At 45.2% G+C, this 17,282-nt stretch overlaps 1 protein-coding gene across 2 annotated transcripts in view; it reads left to right on the top strand.

Moving 5' to 3' along the window:
- Positions 1-12,831, top strand: part of MRAS (muscle RAS oncogene homolog) — a 236,584-nt gene extending 223,753 nt beyond the window's left edge. For both annotated transcript variants that reach the window (XM_085645990.1, XM_085645991.1), the window contains exon 6: positions 11,976-12,831. In XM_085645990.1, the coding sequence (XP_085502116.1) occupies positions 11,976-12,075 (100 nt within the window). In that variant the 3' untranslated portion in view covers positions 12,076-12,831. The remainder of the gene's footprint in view (positions 1-11,975) is intronic.
- Positions 12,832-17,282: the final 4,451 nt, after the last annotated feature.

Raw genomic sequence — 17,282 nt, 5'->3', positions numbered from 1 at the left:
CTCCACACCACACATTCCCACTTCATTCCACACAGTGCCACCATTGCACTCCACTCCATGCCACACAGTCCCACTCCACTGCACTCCTCTCTACACAGTGACATACAAGTCCACTCCAAACAAATCCCCACAATGAACACTATTACACTCCACTCCATGCACGCAATGCCACTCCAATCCACTCCACCCCATACAGTGCCACTTCACTCCACTCCACAGAATGTCACACACTTCTACTCCACTCCACACAATTCCACACAGTTCCACTCCAATCCACACAATACAACTCCACTCTACACAATGCCACACAGTTCCACTCCACACCACACAATATAACTCCACTCCACTGCACCCCAATCCACAATGTCACACAATTAACCTCCACTCCACACAATGCCACACAGTTCCACTCCATTCCATGCCACACAGTATAACTCCACTCCACTGCGCTCCAATCCGCTCAACTCCACACGACACAATTCCACTCCACCCCACACAATTCTGCTGCACACAATGCCACACAATTTCACTCCACTCCAAACCATGGCCCACATTTCCACTCCACATAATGCCTCAAATTCTATTCCTCTCCACACAATTCCACCTCATGCCAAACAGAGCCACACAATTCCACTCACTCCACACAATTCAACTCTTTTCCATGCCACACAATTCCTCTCAATTCTAAACAATTCTACTCCACTCCACACAATGTTACATAGTTCCACTCCACTCCATGCCACTCAGTGCCACTCCACTCAATGCCACATAATTCTACTCCATGCCACACAACTCCACTTCACACCACACAATGCCACACAATTCTACTCCACACCACACAGTGGCACATACTTCCATTCCACTCAATTCCACTCCACACAATGCCACACACTTCCACTCTTATCCACACAATTCAATGCAACTCCACACAGTGGCACATAATTTCACTCCACGCCACACAATTACACTCCACTCCAAACGATGTCATTTCACTCAGACAATGCAACTTCCACTCCACTTCACACCAAACAGTGCCTCTCCAATCCACACCACACAATTCCACTCCACAAACACAATACCACACAATTCCACTCCAGTCCACACAATTCCACACAATACAACTCCATTCCATTGCCCTCCAATCCACTTGGCTCCACACCAAACAATGCGACTCCACTCCACACAATGCCACACAATTCCACTCTACCCTACACAATTCTACTCCACACAATGCCACATAATTCCACTCCACTCCAAACAATGGCCCACATTTCCACTCCACCTAATGCCTCACAATTCCATTCCACTCAATTTCAACTCATGCCAAACAGTGCCACACAATTCCACTCACTCCACACAATTCAACTTCACTCCATGTCACACAGTTCCACTCCACGCAATCCCACTCCACTTCACACAGTGCCACGCATTTCCACTCCATGCAATTCCACAAGATTCCTTGCCACACAATTCCACTCTACACTATGCAACACAGTTCCACTCCACTCCATGCCACGCAATGATGCACAATTCCCCTCCACACAATTCCACTCCATGACACACATTTCCACCCCACACAATACCAAACAATTCCACTCCACACAATGCTACACAGTTCCACTCCACTCAATGCCACATAATTCCAGTCCATGTCACAGACTCCACTTCATACCGCACAATGCAACACAATTCCTCTCCACTTCAGTCCACTTCACACCTCAGAGTGGCAAACAATTCCACTCCACACAATTCTACTCCATGCAATGCCACATGCCTCCACTCCGGTCCACACAATTCAACTCCACACAGGAACACACAATTCCATTACATGCCATACAATTAGACTCCACTACAAAATAATGCCACTACACTCACAATGCCACATAAGTCCAAAGCCACTCCACTCAAACCCACACAAGTCCACTCCTCGGAATGCTGCTTAATTCCACCCCATGCCAAACAATTCCACTCCACACAATGCCACACAATTCCAACCAATTCCACTCCACTCCACACATGCCACACAATTCCACTTTACTCTTAACAAGAGCCCACAATTCCACTCCTCTCCACATAATGCCGCACAATTCCACTCCACACAATGCCACACAACACCACACAATGTCACACAATTCCACTCCATGCCACACAATGCCACTCCACTCCATACTGTTCCAATCCTCTTAATTCCACTCCCAATCACACAATGCCACACAGTTCCACTCCACCGCTTGCCACACAATTCCACTCCCTTGCACAGAATGCCACACAGTTCCACACCACTCCTAAGCATGCACTTCCACACCACTCCATGCAATGCCACACCATTCCACTCCACACAATCCCACTCCACACAATGTCATACAACTCCTCTTCACATAATGCCCAAATATTCAACTCCTTGCCACAATGCCAATCAATTCTGTGCCACACAATTCTACTTCACACCACAATGTGGCACCATATCCCCCTCCCCTCCACTGCACTCCACACGTCACACAATTCCACTCCACACAATGCCACACAAATCTGTTCAACTCCACACAGTTTCATTCCACGGCACATAATGCCACTTAATTTCAGTCCACTCAGTGACACAAAATTCACTCCACACCACACAATGCACCCCACTCCAATCAACTCCACGCCATGCCACACAGTGCCACTCCACACAATGCCACACAATTCCACTCAACTACACACAATTCCACTCCAATCCACAGTGCCACACAATTGTACTCCACACAGTGCAACTCCACACAATTCTACTCCAATCCACTCAACACAATGCCACTCCACTCCACACATTGCCATTCCTCTCAAGCCAGTAGATCACACATAGACAAGATATTTTGGCATTGTCTGGGACATTAGGGATGATCACAGTAACTATAAGGTGTTTGCTCACTCCTAATGTAACCATCAGACTGACATTGGTCTTTTACGGTCTACTACTTCTACCTCTTTTATTGAGGAGCTTGTGCATAATTTAGCCTCCTAGACCATATTCTTTGCACATCTAGTAATTGTTGTGTACTACAGTATTGAATATCACAATATCATTCTGCTGAATAACAACTACTTCAACATAGGTACGTATTGATTATTTGTCTACTTACAATGAAGATGTGTATATCAGCAAACGGTGTAGACGTGGAGCTAAGAACAGTAAATCTATACATATTATACACAATCACCTTGATGATAAAGTATATTATGGTAAAACACCTTTAGTAATCACACCATGATTGAGTGCTTTTGACCTCTGGATATCCAGGGCCCCAAATGTTCAATCTCTCTTGAAATCTTTTGTCTGATAGCAAAACGATTTGAGTTACATCGCCCTTCTCTGAGCATTCCAAAAATAAAAGAATGTAAATGGTCCATAGATGACATTGGCACTATTCCTAACACGTTAATGCTAAAGCACAATACCCAAAGTATGTTTCAATTTCAGTTTATTTGTAGATAAATTAAAATCATTACAGTCACATAAAATTAAATAAAACTGACTTTCTTCGCTCAGCTTTTGACAAAAATCATAAAACAATAATTGCTATATATTTCATCTCTTTGATTACAATATGCAGATGTCATAGTCATTCGAAGTCAGACACCTATTGGTCTTCAAAGGACAATAAATGCATTGGTCAAATATATAGAACATGAGAGATTAGAGATGAATTTGAACAGAACAAAAATATTCCGCCTAGTTGACAAAATATTCAAGTCATTCTTATGGAGAGCCAAGGACAAAAGCATAGAAGTAGCAACAGGCTACAAGTATCTTGGGATTCATGTGGCATGCGAGTTCTCTTTTATAAAATACTTAGCTTCCCTACATGCCAAGGTGCAGTCTTTAATCTATGCATTTATGTTGTTACAACAAAATCACAGTTACTCGTCACACAACTATCTACTAAATGTAATGAAAGCCAAGCTTCTACCCGCTTTGGCATTTGGAAAAGAAATCATGCATTGGAATGTGGTAGCAGTACAAAACTATCGTTCACTTGCCCAAGTCAAGCTCTCCACATCAAGTACAGTTAAATTTGGGTTAAAAAACACAACAAATACAGAATTGGAATGCTTTTGTCAAACTCTGTTGGTCATTTCACGTAGCAGTGAGCAGGTTGTTGAATAAACTATGCTGGTTAGAAATAGAGACACAAATAGGAACAAAAAAGTGTGGGAATACTGATTACAACAGGCAATAGAAGGCCTTGGTATCAGTGAAGCATGGTCCGTCCCCATGGGAAGGATTGCCTTCTCCAGGTTGAGCAACTTGGCGACAAAATCCAAGTCACTATTATTTGACAAATCCTCACTTGCAAAAAAAACCGACACGCATGGACTGTCATTAACTCTTTTCAAAAACTTGAGCCCCAAGCCTATATGACAGTTCACTTCTCATTGACACTAAAATATTACTTCATGATCTATCACCTGGGACAATTCATTACAAAGGATTTGAAACCGTCCTGGAAAAACCACTCTACTACTCCAAATTGCAGCTTATGCGAATATAAGCAAGAATATATCACCCATATATTCTGCACCTGCCGAGCCTTGCCTGAACAAAGCCGAATTATGAGTAGGCCACCACTCTTACAACTGCAAACTCGGACCTGTAGATTGGCTTTTATTGCCTGGCTGAGCGAAACTTCAATCCCTCTACTTTGCCAGGGTACGAAATTCCTGAACCAGGTGAAGATTTTACTAGGCGAGGCATAGTTAAAGATCCCAGAATGGGGGAATGAACTAAACAACAGAGACTATGACCCAGTTAAACTAGTCTTTTGTCTGGCAAAACACGTAGTTTGTGATGTTAGGCTTAGTTACTAGTAGATTTTATAGGTACAGTAATTTAAGTAATCACAATTTTTAAGGAATTATGCAATTGTTTGAACTTTGGATATTTTTAACATTCAGAATTTTTAATATCTTCTAATCAATTTTATTAAAACCAGTGTACATCAAGGGGAGTGTGATGGGCCCTTGATTTGTAATGATTTTGTAATGGTTTTAAGTAACTATGCAATAAACTTTACTTACTTACATCTCTCTGACCCCTAAATTGATTCATATTCAATACGAATATAAAAACCATTTCGATAAAATAATCAAACTAAAAGGGTTATGAGCCCTTCTCAGAGGAAGACTTATTTTTCAGAAAAAAACTAAGTTCATTGCTCTGACCAGATGTAGAGATCCATTTAGATTTGGCAGAGCAATGGTTCCAATGTTGGTGGTTCTTTTACCTTATTTGGAGGAAGGGAAATCATTGAGTTTCCAATGGCGAAGCCTCGAGAATCTTTGCCATAGGATACCCTTGCTCCAGTAGTTCAGCCACCAATGGAGTGTCAGGTGACAGTGGTGGCACCTACCTGCACCCTGTCCTGTTACGACAGGTCAGTCCTCACTGGAATTTCCTCCCCAGAGTCATGATGTAAGCATGGAAGGCCCGCATAGGAAAATGTGAATATCCCTCTGAGAATGCAAGCCAGGAAACACCTGTCTTTCCATTTTTACCAGCCAGGACCCTGCCTCGTCGGCTTGTTGCTTAAATGCAAATGAGAATGGCAAGAGGGCAAATGAAAACTTGGCAGGCCACTCATCATTCAAGTTCATTGATGCATTAAGAGGCCGAATTCACCCTAGTTTGTGAAAAAAAAGTTTGTATCCACCTTATTTATGTGAGATTGAAGTTAACTGCTCTTTGCTTTCAGGTTCAACAGCTAATTAAACAAAGCATGTAGTAGTGACGCACTACTGAAGCATGCCCTGCCCCTTTTTACAAAGGAATGTTTGGGCCTCTATTGATTCACACATTGACACATTTCTGGAGAGAGAGTTGCTAAAGTGCAGGTTCCTAACTTTATTAGAAAGCATAATCACCCTGATCCACTCAAAGGAGGTTCTCACTCTGCTACAGGAACAGAATCAAAGCTCACCTCCATTTAAAATGATGCCTCTTGGCAGTGGATGGTGGCAAAGTTGAGGTCATGGTTATATTGGGTTCATCAGTGACCCTTTAGCACCAAGGACCATAGTTTTTTTGGGACGGCCTACTTCAGTCTGATTTAACAGAGCAGATGGTGGGGAGGTCAACTTCTTGTGAAACAGACTGGAATCAGACCGCTGCTCTTCCCTCTTTTTCCTTTTTTATTCTTTGTTAGTTCTCGTTTTTTATATGGAAACCTGATCATCTTTTCTCTTTTGCGCGTACACTTTAAGTCATAACTTTGCGCTCTAAATACATGACCAGTACTTTTGGTTTTCCTTTGTTTGTGTGCATTGGTGACATACAGTCACTGCTCTATCTTGATGGGAGTTTAGTCTCATTTGCACCCAAACTCGAAGACCATCCTTTGAAAATAAATTAATGGGTGAGCGCCAGCACTTACACCCTAAAATACCTTTGAAGTGGAGGTAAATTCAAAGGAAGGTTTTTGAAGTCCGCAAGACCTTTTTCAGCCCAATCCTGTCTGCCAGGCTAACCCTGGCGGGTTGATCAGTTTTTTGTGTGAGGGCAGGACACTAGCTATTGAAGTGTACATGTCAGTCCCTCCCTTTCCTCTGCCCAGGAAGACCCACCAGTATGCAGATGAATGCAGTGTTTGTGGCTGTCTAAAGGGAATGCGCAAAGTGAAGCTGTCACCCAAACTCCGACGGGTATTGGAGACAGGCTGGAAAGCACACAAACAGCTAAGAGCAGAGGAAAGCCTACTTTCTAAAAGTGGTACTCCTAGTCATGCCAAATCCAACTTTAACCAGAAAAGAGGATTGGTCATTACCAATCCAAAGATATTCAAAATAAAGCAGCTACTCCTCTGCAATTAGGAATTAAAACTTAAAGGTTTATTAAGCAATTCCCAATAGTCCCCTATGAGAAGAGCAGGCCTCACAGCAATAAAAAAAAATGTGGGCGTTTTTCACTACCAGGACATGTAAACCATATATGTACATGTCCTACCTTTTACTTGCATAGCATCCTGCCCTTAGGGTCACCTAGGGTCAACCGTCTAGTAACTTATATGTAATAAAAGGGGAGTTTAAGGTTTGGCAAGTAGTTTTAAATGCCAAGTTGAAGGGGCAGTAAACTGCTCCCACATGCCCTGCAATGGCAGTCCTGTGACAGGTTGGAAAGGATACTGAGATGGGTGGCCCAATCAGTGCTGCAGGCCTACTAGTAGCATTTGGAAATCCGGCCCTGGTATATGGTATACCACTTTACAAGGAACTTACCAGTAAGAAAAATATGCCAACCAGGTATGCTCCAATGTCATCATGTTTAGAGAGGAGCACATGCACCTTAGCACTCGTTAGCAGTGGTAAAGTGTTCAGAGTCCCACGGCCAACAAAAAGAGAATCAGCAAAACAGGAGGTGAAAGTCAAAAAGTCTGGGGAAACACCACCCTAAGGATGCCAGGTCTAACAAAGGGCTTCTGTCTTTTTGTTTTGGTAGCAGCAGACAAGCTCTTCTGAGTAATAGAACAGGACAAGACCCCTATTCTTGGAAGACACCTGGTTCCCTGTGGACCCAAGGGCCGGACCGTCAGGAACTAGACCAGAACTGAACCATCCATTGGCAGATACCTTGGGCCTTCCAAGTCATAACAGCCCGTTTTCATGGGGCTCAGAAGGTGGAGAAAAGTTGAAGGAACCAGGACCTGATGATGACTTATTGTTCTCTGTCCTTGTGTGTGCCCTGCTCCCAACATGACTCTCAGCCAAGTCAGACAGTCAGTTTTCCCAGCCCTTGCCCATCTCTAAGCAGACCCTAAGGAAGGCTAACAAGTCATTAACTTTACATCAATTCACACGAGTCCATGGTGCCTGACTGCTAATTGTTTAGCACCCTTGAACAGGTTAGTTAACTTCTGAGTTTCTGCCAGGGAGGGAGGGGGTACCCTTGTCCTTGTTGAGGGAGCACACTCTTGAGAACAATAACCACGTATGAGAGTGAGCCACATGAGCCAATATGAGTCTAGTTGATTGTATGTGTTCCATGTGCGAGTGAGCAAACTGTGGGGCATTTTTACAAGCCCCTATCGCCACAGGAACATCACTTTTTGTGACGTTACTGTGGCGATAGGAGCTTTGCCTTATTTACAACGCCCTTCACGCTAGACTTAGCATGAAAGGGGTATGCAATGGGTGTTGGAGTGGGCGTTCCAACACCGCAACACCCATTGATTTTGACACTGCCCCCCTATTTACACGTAAATAGGAGGCAGCACCAAAATTAAAACAAGGGAAAACCTGGTCTTAACATGGCGAAACAAGGAGAAATGCTTGATTTTTCATTGTTTTTGCTGTTTTTATGTGTGCTGCATTGTGCAGCACACATAGAAACAGCAGATTACCCTGAATGATTGTTTATGTGCAGGAAGGTGTCACTTCTTGCACATAAATATTAATTTAAAAAATCACGATTTGCAACTTCTATGTGTGCTGCACAATGCAGCACACATAGGAGTTGCAAATTGCCATTCTGGATTGTGTATGTGCAGGAAGAGATACCTTTAGCGTCAGTTCAGGGAGAAATGCAGGTAAGTGCCGTATTATTGTAAATATGTCGCATCCCTGCATTTCTAAAGTGACTGAGCGTGGCGTTAGCAATTTTGGAGCTAACCCTCGCTCCGCCACTTTCGTGTAAATATGCCCAGGTGTGTTAATTTGACTATTCTGGAGCATTTCACTCTGAATGTAGTAAAAAATGTCCTCTAAACTCTCCAAACCATGGTTCAATAATAGTCTTAATTCCGAAAGAGGAAATGTAAGACTTGCAGAAAGGAAGTAGCGATCGTATCCCTCCCTTGATCAGCTCTGTCACTTGAGATCCCTGCGAAGCATATACAATAAACGCATTAGATGCTCGAAGGCCACCTTTTTCAGAACTCAACTAGATCAAGCAAAAAAACATTAAAAAAAACTGTTTGAACTCATCAAGTCCCAAGCTAATAGTCATCCTAACCACTCGTCAGGGGGTCAAGGGACATTGCCGAACTGTGAAGAATTCGCTGATTTCTTCACGGATAAGACTATTAAGATCAAAACTGAATTACGCTCGGCCCGTGATCACCTCTCAATCAGTCCACTGAACACCCTCCGCCCCTCAGGTTTGGATATCACTGACCCTTCACGGCCCTACCTCCCCAAAAACAATGCATCTTGGAGTCTGTTTCAAACCGTGGATGAATGCACTATAAGCAAAATGTTGTCGACTTTGAAACCTTCCAATCACTACAGCAACCCTCTGCCATCGAGGCTTTTTCCGGAAGTGAGATCCTCCTTACTAACACATTGGACGATGATCGTCAATGCATCACTTCGACAAGGTGCTATTCCGGATTGTCTTAAATCAGGTCAAATTACCCCAATCCTAAAGAAACCACCTGCTGATCCCACGGACGTTCATAACTTTCGCCCAATCACCAACATCCCCACCTTGGCAAAGCTCCTGGAGAAATGTGTGCTCGCCCAACTTCGTAAACACATCGACCATTTTTAACTTCTGGACCAATGCCATCTGGTTTCCGCTTGGGCCATAGAACAGAGTCAGCGCTGACACACATTGTAGATGATGCGCTAAGAATGTTGGATCATAATGAGTCCTGCCTATTGATCCTTCTTGACCTTTCGTCAGCATTCGATACTGTCAAGCATGATAACCTAAATGACCTCCTGGAACACAGGATGGGACTGTCTGGACCTGTACTAAACTTGTTCTCTTCATTCCTTCAGAACAGATCCCAAAGCTTCAAGGTGAACCAATCCCTGTCCCATCCTGCACCAGTCACCCTGGGGGTTCCCCAAGGTTCAGCACTGTCTCCCACGCTCTTTAACCTGTTCATGGAGCCTCTGACTGAAATTCTGAAATCATCCAGCATTCACTATCACATGTATGCGGACGATACCCAACTATACCTGAAGATGGCCCCCCCCCGAAAGACATTCAGTCCCTCAACTCAGTCCTGCTGGAAACACATAGCTAGTTGACACATAATCACCTGAAGCTAAATGCTCTAAAAAAGGAATTCCTCCTAATCTCACCCCACAAACAATCTCTGGTCATGGAACAATGGTTAAATCAGCTGACTGCTCTTAAATGTAGACCTCACCTCGTGGATTCTGCATCCTTTCTGGGTATTATATTAGACAAAAGTCTGAACATGCAGAAGCACATCAGTTCTCTCACCAAAGGAGCGGACTTCCAACTCAGCATCCTTAGGAAACTTAAACGCTTTCTCCCTGCTCATGACCTAAAGGTTGCAGTACAAGCATTAGTGATCTCAAAGCTGGGCTATGGTAGCGCAACACTTTGCAGCTTGCCAAAAGTGAAGACCGCTCCTCTTAGGGCTGCCCTCAATTCCGCTGCAAGGCTGTTAACGGGCACTAAACAATACCACCACATCTCTCCGGACTTGTGGGACCTGAAGTGGCTTCCATTTGAAAATCGGATACAGTTAAAAATTGCATGCATGGCACACAAAGCCATCCACTTCAAGATCCCGATGTACCTCTCTCAGAAACTGGAGCTCCCGTGTGGTTGTAGAGCCTCCAGAAGCGCCATCACGCTTTTGCTCAAACCACAAAATATTTTTTAAAAAGACCTATAATCGAGCCTTCTCAGGTATGGCTCTGAGGATCTGGAACTCCCTTCCCCACCGAAGTCAGGGTGAACCCTTCCACTGTCTTCTTCAAAAAAGAATTCAAAGGGCTCCTGATCAAGACATTTCTGCCTCAGCCTGGCTCATCCATTTGATTCTGGGCCCATAGCTGTTGACTCTGGCCCTGGTGCCTGGCTCACGAGAATGTTGGACAATTTTAGACTGTGAATTATTTGCTTTGTTGATTCTGTTGTATTTGCATGTACCCTTTGTGCCGCATAATCTGTAAAGCACTCTGATACCCTCAGTGGTCATGTCCGCGCTATATAAAACTTTCTAAATAAATAAATGTAATTTGCTTTGTTTTGTCAGGTGTATGTGTTAATCTGTATAAACTTCAGAGTATGTCACAGATGGTAGGGATTATAAACTTATTTTGAATCTATGCATGTGACATTTACCTCGGGTTCCTGGACTCCCAATAACTAGGTGGAAGTGCTACTTGATATTTTATGACAGTATCTAAAAGTGATTACAATACCTATCAAATATGTTTGCGCCTTGGGCAAGGTAGTGTGCCCAATGCAGTGCGTGTTACCAACCGTGGCTGCTGCAGGTAAGAGTGGTGGGGCCGGCTGGGGGGGATTTCGAGAGGCAACTACAAGGGAAAATTAATGTATTTAATTTTCTCGTGGTCGACTCTCAAAATCCCCCCCCCCGAACCTCCAACCAGGTGGCCCCACCATTCTTACCTGCAGCGGTCGGGGCTGCGTGTTACCACCAACTCAGCATGCCACCAAAGCGGGGGAAGGGTTTGTAGATCTGGAAAACTAGTGCTTTTGGGGTTCTCTATATCCCAAAGTAAAGTGCTCAGGTGTTCTTGAGAATTTTATAGGCACCATCTTTCTTGCCCTCCTTCCTAGTTAAGTGCCTGTTGGCATTAGGAACGCACTAATCATACTCACCTGATTTCAATGTCACCTGATTTATGATTTAGAAGGAGAAAGTATGCGTGCATATTACAGTCTGTTGTGGGAATGTCAGTCTTTCTTTCTGCCCACCCCTCATTCTATTTGGCGAACGCTGGTGGAACTACAACCAAACCTTGAGGTAGGCGGTGGACCTGAAAGGAGATTTAAGGGCTCATAACATTCCCTCACACAGACCTGGGCTGGTTGTAATTTCTCTGCTGTCTTGAGGCATGTTTACCAGTTGGTGGGACAAGAGGAGGGCTTAAGCTTTGATTGCTCTTACGTTTCGCAGGTCAGCTGCATGAGTAACTTTCAGTAAAATTGATTTTAAACACATCCCCCTAATACCATGATTCCTCATGCTCTCTGTTTTTGTCTCACTCCACAGACAACAGATCCCCGAGAGAAGCCAGAAGAAGAAGAAAAAATCCAAATGGCGCGGAGACCGGGCTCCGACTTCCCAAAGACTACAGTGTGCAATATTGTGACCGCTCCCTAGCCTGCTGGTTGTTGTGCACGTGAACTGAGAAGAACTGGTGACGCACTGTTCTGCCTGAAACTGCACCGTAACACTTCTAACCGCGGCGCACGCAGCGGCGCTCCGCTGACCCAGGGAAGGAGGCATACTTGAACTGAGGCCAACGTTTCTTGGGTTCAGCTTGTATATTGAGAAGTAAAACGTTTGTACTGGATGCCAGGCCTGGGAGGCCTTAGGGAAAGCTGATGAAATTGCTTTCTTCAGTGCCAGTGTGTACCATTTCTCATACTCTCTCTTGAACCCTCCAGGGTAAAACGCCAACATGTCCCCAGGGGGACCACTTATGCAACCCAATGTGACATAAGAAAAATCGCTTTGATTGAGAGATTGGGATCTGAAGGCATACGCCACATGAAGTTAACAAAATAAAGACTCCGAGCCGCAGAAGACTTTTTATGCTGCGCGAGGGGGGAGTCGAAAGTTAGCTTCATATGAAATCTAAATGAATTCCAGCCGCTCAGGGACTTCAGAAATTGTGTTACGCCCTGGAGGGCAGCCAAGAACCTACCCCATAAAAAACACGAGGAGAATCGAAGTGGAAAAAAAGGCAAAACTATTTGCCATTAGGGCTTACGGTGTGTTTTTTACTCAAATTGTTTGCCGACCGTTAGAATGAACAACAAGACATGCAAGATCAATTATTTTTTTTCTAAAATGTTAATTTATTTGTTGAGAAATAAACCTTGGACCATTTGTATTTCAGACAATTAGTCGTCCTTTTTGTTTGATTGCTTTAGCAAGCTTACTTAATACTTAGTATGTTTTTCTTTTCTTTCATTTCTAGTAATCCCGGCTTCTCTACTTGCGCAAAGTGTGCCACGTTGGGTAAATTATTATCACCCTCCTGTCAATAGCAAACTGACAGCACTTAGAAACCCTCTCCTCCCGCTTCAACGCTGCAGTTAAACTGGGTAGTAACATTTACAATAAAACAATATGAAACTGAGGTTCCCAAACAGCGGCAAAGGGTGTCACATCCGTTAAAGCACTGGTTTTCCAACCAGGGCATGAGTTCAACTTCAAATCCTCATTTTCGTCATTTGGCACATATAAGACTTCCTTCGAATGATAGATTCTTACTCGAAGTACAGGCACATGAAGTAGGGGGTGTAAGGCGGCGTTCCCTAGTGCTCACAGGTATGATCAACATTCTTGATTCCATTCAATACAAGAAAAGAAAACCTTTTTTACTATGTGCTCCGCTGGAAAAATGGTCAGGTATTCAAAGAAGTTTATTTCAGCAACCTATTCCCTTAAGAATTCAAGCCTGTTTTTTTTTGTCAAACATATTTTTATTGAATGTTTTCTTAAGTACATCATATGTCAATGCTATAATTTCACCTCTCGCAGGGGATGTTGCAGGATTCAACAAGGCTGTGAGTGGCTAGAGTTACATAATGCTCAATATAAGCCCAACCCCGGTCTCCATGGTTTGCTTAAATTAAGGTTACAGTTTCTTACAGTAGCGGAGCTTGGGGTTGATTTAAATCAGTTAGTGATAGCAGACAGGTCAGCGTGCAGCCCATTTTTATTTTGCGATGGTAAGCGTCCTAGGTCCTCCAGTCGGAGGAAGCCGCTGGGAATGAGTTACAAATACGTAGGAACAACCCCCAACCGGGAGGCAGCAAAAACAGAAACAAAGAATCCCCCCTCCCTCCCCCCTCCCCTACAATGGTGGCAGCAGCATCCATACAGTGTATTTGACTTGTGGCATGGGTCAAGCCTGTTTTTAATAAACTTGAAACTTAATGCGGCTAGTAAAAACAGTGTTAACTTTAATTCTTTACAGAGCAGTGAGAACATTAGGCGATGAGAAAAAAATAGAAGATACTACAGCACTGTAAGAGAGAAGATAATTGGGAAGTCTGCACAAGGATGTGAAATTCCAAATCTCTGGAGTCTTTCTGTGGTCATTTTGAGGCCATTCACTGTAATTATATTTGCATCTCCCCCACAGTTCTAGAGTTTTGTTACAGTATGAGACCTTATGAAGTAGTTGGAAGCCATGACATGAAAAGAGGCACCATTTTTAGCAGACATGTTATTGTACTTATGATAGTAATCTCAGAATTAGGACCAAGGTAGAACAAAAAAAACATCAATAAACATTTAAGGGATACATCTGCTTTTGGAATATTTTTTCAAAAACATGTTCCTAATTTTGCAATGTACTACTCATTATTTACAATCAATCAATCTGGGGTTTGTGGAGCACACTACTCACCCGTGAGGATCTCAAGGTGCTGGGGGTGGGGGAGGGGTGCGGCAGCTCTATGGTCATCCGAAGAGCCAGGCCTTGAGGTCCTTTCTGAATAGATGCAGTGTTGGGCTTTGTCTGAAGCTGAGGAGGAGTTTGTTCGAGGTCTTGGCCACGATGTAGGAGAAGGATCTGCCACTCGTTCTGGCCCATGGATGCGGGGGACCATGGCTAGGGCTAGGTCGGCGGAGCAGAAGTTTCTCTTGGGGGCATGGAAAGTGATTCTTTTGTTGAGGTATTAGTGTGCGGTGGGAGACGGTGTCGGAGGCTGCTCAGAGGTCAATTAGGATGAGGACTGCAGTGTGGCCTTGATTGAGGAGGGTGCGGATGTCATCAGTGGCGGCTATGAGGGCTGTCTCGGTGCTGTGGTTGCTGCTGAATCCGGATTGAGAGGAGTTGAGTATGTTGTTGATTACTATGAAGTGCGTTAGCTGGCAGTTGACAACTTTCTCGATGACTTTGGTGGTGAAGGGGAGAAGGGACATGGGGCTGTAGTTCTTGAGGTCAGTCAGGTCTGCAGATGTCTTCTTGAGGAGGGGTTTGACTTCAGCATGTTTCCAGCCAACTGGAAACAGGGCTGTTTCGAGGGCGCAGTTGATTGTCCATCGTAGTTCTGGTGCAATGGTGGCCCTGTGGAAGATGTGTGGTGGGTGCTCCAGAGTGGATGCTTTTCTTGGTCTTAGGAGTGTCTTCTGTGGTGACAGGGGTCCAGGTGAGGAGGGTCGGTTGGGTGGCGTTGCTGGTGTAGGTTGTAGGGTCAGTGCCGTGGTCTTGGTTGTTGAAGTTGTCGTAGAGCGTCCTGATCTTGTGGTGGAAGAAGGAGCTGAGTTTGTTGCAGAGTTGTTGGGAGGGATCGACGTCAGTAGTTTCGCTGTAGGGTCTGGTGAATTCTTGTATGATGGCAAAGAGTTTCTTGGAGTTGTGGGAGTTGGAGACGATTCTGTCCTTGATGAAGTTTCTCTTAGTAGATCTGATGAGTTGGTGGTGTGCCGTGGTGGCGGCCTTGTAGGTGGTGCGTGCTTCCGGGGTTTTGATGTTTCTCCATGCTTTCTCCCGTTGTTGGCACAAGCTCTTGTTTTCTTGGAGGTCCGTGGTAAACCAGGTGGCTTTTGTTCTGTGTAGTCTGGCAGAGTTCTGGAGGGGGACCAGAGTGCTGGCGCAGTTGGCAATCCATTGGTGAAGGTTTTAACTGCTGCGTTGGCGTCTGTAGGTAGGGGGAGGAGTGTAGCTGAGGGCGGAGGTGAGGTGTTCTTCAGTGATTTTGCTCCAGTTTCTGTGTGGGAGGCATGGCGTGATCTTGAGTGCGGTGAGTTTCGAGAAGGAGAAATGGACGCAGTGGTGGTCCCTCCAGAGAGGTTGCGTGGTGTGACTGAAGCAAATGTTGTTTCCTCCGACAAAGATGGGGTCGAGAGTGTGTCCTGCCGTGTAGGTAGGGGTGGAGATGAGTTGCTTCAGTCCAATGTTGGCGAGGTTTTCTAGGAGTGCAGTGGTCTTGGGGTCGCTGAGGTTGTCCAGTTGGAAGTTCAGGTCTCCGAGCAGTATGTAGTCTGTGGAGGCGAGGGTGTGGGGAGCGATGTAGTCTGCGATGGCATTGCTGAATAGGGAGCAGGGTCCGGGCGGTCTGTAGGTAAGTGTCCTGCAGGTGTCGTTCTGAGGATGGTTTGGATCTGGAAGTGGATGTGTTCCATGGGGCGGGCGAAGCCTTATCTGGGACGGAGGTTGTCAGTCTTTTGTGGACGGTGGCGAGGCCTCCTCCGGGGCGGTCGTTCCTCAGGATCTCGTATCCTTCGGGGATGGCAGTTGCGATGTCGGGTGCGGAGCTGGCATTGGTCAAGGTCTCTCTGAGGAATGCGACGTCGGGCTAGTGGGTGTTGGGGAGGTCCCAAACTTCTACTGAGTGTCTGTGCATGGAGCGCACGTTGGGAAGGATGCAGCTCAGGGGTTTGTGTATGCTGGCATCCAGTGGGTTGGGTCTGGTTGTCTGGGTCTGTTGGTGGGTGAAGGCGCGGCAGCAGTGTCGGCAGGAGAACGGGCCTTGGGAGTTGCTCGGCATCGAGAGCTGGCACTTGTTGTTGCGTCCAGGGTTGAGTGCGTGGAGAGTGCTGGGGCCATAGTGGCGGGGGGGGTCAGGGAACCAGGGTAGCAGACGGGCATAGACTGGCTTGCTTTTGGCACGCCTTCGGCGAGCCAGCGCCATGGCTGCACAGCGGCTGCCATTATGAAGGGGTCAGGGGAGGGAGAGCAGCTGGGAGACAGGAGAAGGAACACGCGGGGGGAGGGGTCGCAGGGACAGCAGCGGCTGGAGAGGCAAAAAAAAGGAAAACAAAGGCAAACAGTGAAAAAATAGGCAAAAAGGCAAAGACAGAAAAAGGATATAGAAAAAACCAATGAAGAGCTTACAGAAAAAGGCTGACAGAGCGCACCAGCAGAAGAGCAGGGTCTTCCACTGTACCACCAGGGATGAGGCGCTGGCAGGAGCCTGTGGGTGGAGTAGGGCCTCGAACACCTACCTGGCCTGGGACACCAAAAGGCGCTGGGGGCAATGCCTTAAGGACGGAGCTGTGCAAGGGGAGAGCAGTTACTCTTACCAGGAGGTCAGAGGTCTTGCTAATAAGTAAATAAACCCCTGGATTACTGTAGTATGTAAGAGACTTAATCTATTTCACTGAGGCAATGCTAATTGTTATGTCATTCTACCTCTCCTGGGGCTGATTCATAAAACCAAATAAAAATCTAGACCTGCATGTAATTGATCTCACATGGGTAGAGATTTTTAATGTTTTGAAATTCACAGATGTTTCCCAGGTTGAATTTAAATTTATAAAGCGCAGCATATACCCGAAGGCGTCACCAGAAGGTTACACCTGAAAGTTTGGAAAAGTCACAGCTTTCTAGGAATT

This window comes from Triturus cristatus, chromosome 3_1 (genome assembly GCF_964204655.1).
Source record: "Triturus cristatus chromosome 3_1, aTriCri1.1, whole genome shotgun sequence".
In the NCBI taxonomy this organism is placed as follows: domain Eukaryota; kingdom Metazoa; phylum Chordata; class Amphibia; order Caudata; family Salamandridae; genus Triturus; species Triturus cristatus.
This window is presented reverse-complemented; position numbering and strand designations above follow the sequence as displayed.